At 37.3% G+C, this 1,647-nt stretch overlaps 1 protein-coding gene across 1 annotated transcript in view; it reads left to right on the top strand.

Annotated features, from left to right (window-relative positions):
- The window catches only part of LOC119589164 (DNA topoisomerase 2-like), a gene marked incomplete in the record, with an annotated part of 20,493 nt that overhangs the window by 7,818 nt on the left and 11,028 nt on the right, over positions 1-1,647 (top strand). Inside the window, 4 exon segments of the mRNA XM_037937751.1 lie at positions 4-173; positions 370-580; positions 762-871; positions 1,363-1,593. Coding sequence (XP_037793679.1) covers positions 4-173; positions 370-580; positions 762-871; positions 1,363-1,593 — 722 coding nt within the window.

Raw genomic sequence — 1,647 nt, forward strand, 5'->3', positions numbered from 1 at the left:
CAGGTAAATTGCTGAATGTACGAGAAGCATCACACAATAAAATCTTAGAAAATGCTGAAATTAACAACATTATCAAAATCTTGGGACTACAGTACAAGAAGAAGTACGAGTCATCAGACGACCTGAAGAGTCTCCGCTATGGCAAGCTCATGATCATGACAGATCAGGATCAGGTGGGAGAATGCTCTTAGGGAAAACTTATGGATCTCATATTGTTGCAAGTCTTTACTTGAAGAAAATGTTAGATTCAAATTTGTCTTCATTGTACATTAGTGAATAAAAGATATCAAATAAATTTCACTATCAAGCCATTTCTATAATGGGAGGAAGAATAGAGATTCATGGAAATGTTAAATCCCCTCTCTCCAGGACGGTTCTCACATCAAAGGTCTGTTGATCAACTTCATCCACCACAACTGGCCCACCCTTCTCAGACACACTTTCATGGAGGAGTTCATTACTCCCATTGTCAAGGCCACAAAGGGCAAGGAAGAACTGTCCTTCTACTCTTTACCTGAATTTGAGGAATGGAAGAAGAACAAAGATAACTGGCCTAGTTACAAGATAAAGTACTACAAAGGTATTTATTTTTTGGTTTAGAGGTGCAGAACTTGGTGTTTGAGAAACAGAACTTAATGTCCTACTTTTTCATTTAGTGTGTTGTAAAGGTGCAATTACTTTTATAAGAAGTTGAAGGGAAGTTTGAGAGATTTGTATTTGTTTGTTCTTTGTGAGAACTTAATAATTTTCTCTCTGTATAGGTTTGGGTACTTCCACCTCAAAGGAGGCTAAAGAGTACTTTAATGATATGGTGCGACATAGAATCCGCTTCAACTATGGTGGGGCACAAGATGACCACTCCATTCAGATGGTGAGTATTGTACTTGTCATTTTGTATTCTTAACCTATTCATGACAGTGTTGTCCTATCATGTCACAGTAGAGCACCCCTCACACTGGGATGATATCTTCATCTCATCTGCAGTTGAACCTTCTCTAAATAGTGTAAGCTAAATAGATTTTTATGTGATTGGCCCTGTAAAAGTAGGCTTAAAGTATTTTTTTAGCTTCCTTACTTAAAAAAGGGATAAATTATGCCTTTGCCAAATGCATATAGAGCAGGGTAATTTTATAATTCCCTTGCTTTTGACTTTTCCCTTGAGCAGCTAACCCCACATTGTTTGATATGACAAAAATGTTTGTGATTGGGTTTAATAAGAATCTGAATACAGTTATCATAGTTGGATTATTTTATACTGTTCTTATTGCTGCTATTTGATGACTATGATTATATTCCCATAATTTTCATTCTCTGAGAAATTTAATAAGCTATTAATAAGCTATTATATCCTTAACTTTTCAGGCCTTCAGTAAAAAAGCCATTGAACAACGTAAGGAGTGGCTGACAGGGTGGATGGAGGAGTGCAAACGCCGGAAGGAACTGGGACTACCGGAAGTGTATTTGTACGAGCGTGGCACCAGAGCTATCTCATACACTGACTTTGTCAATAAGGAGTTGGTTCTCTTCTCCAACCTTGATAATGAGCGATCCATTCCATGCTTGGTTGATGGTCTGAAGCCTGGTCAGAGAAAGGTTTGTTGATAAGTTGAGATTTTTCTGAATTTGCTTCTTATTTTGTGTCAGTCA

The sequence above is a fragment of the Penaeus monodon genome, chromosome 25, assembly GCF_015228065.2.
Source record: "Penaeus monodon isolate SGIC_2016 chromosome 25, NSTDA_Pmon_1, whole genome shotgun sequence".
Taxonomy (NCBI): domain Eukaryota; kingdom Metazoa; phylum Arthropoda; class Malacostraca; order Decapoda; family Penaeidae; genus Penaeus; species Penaeus monodon.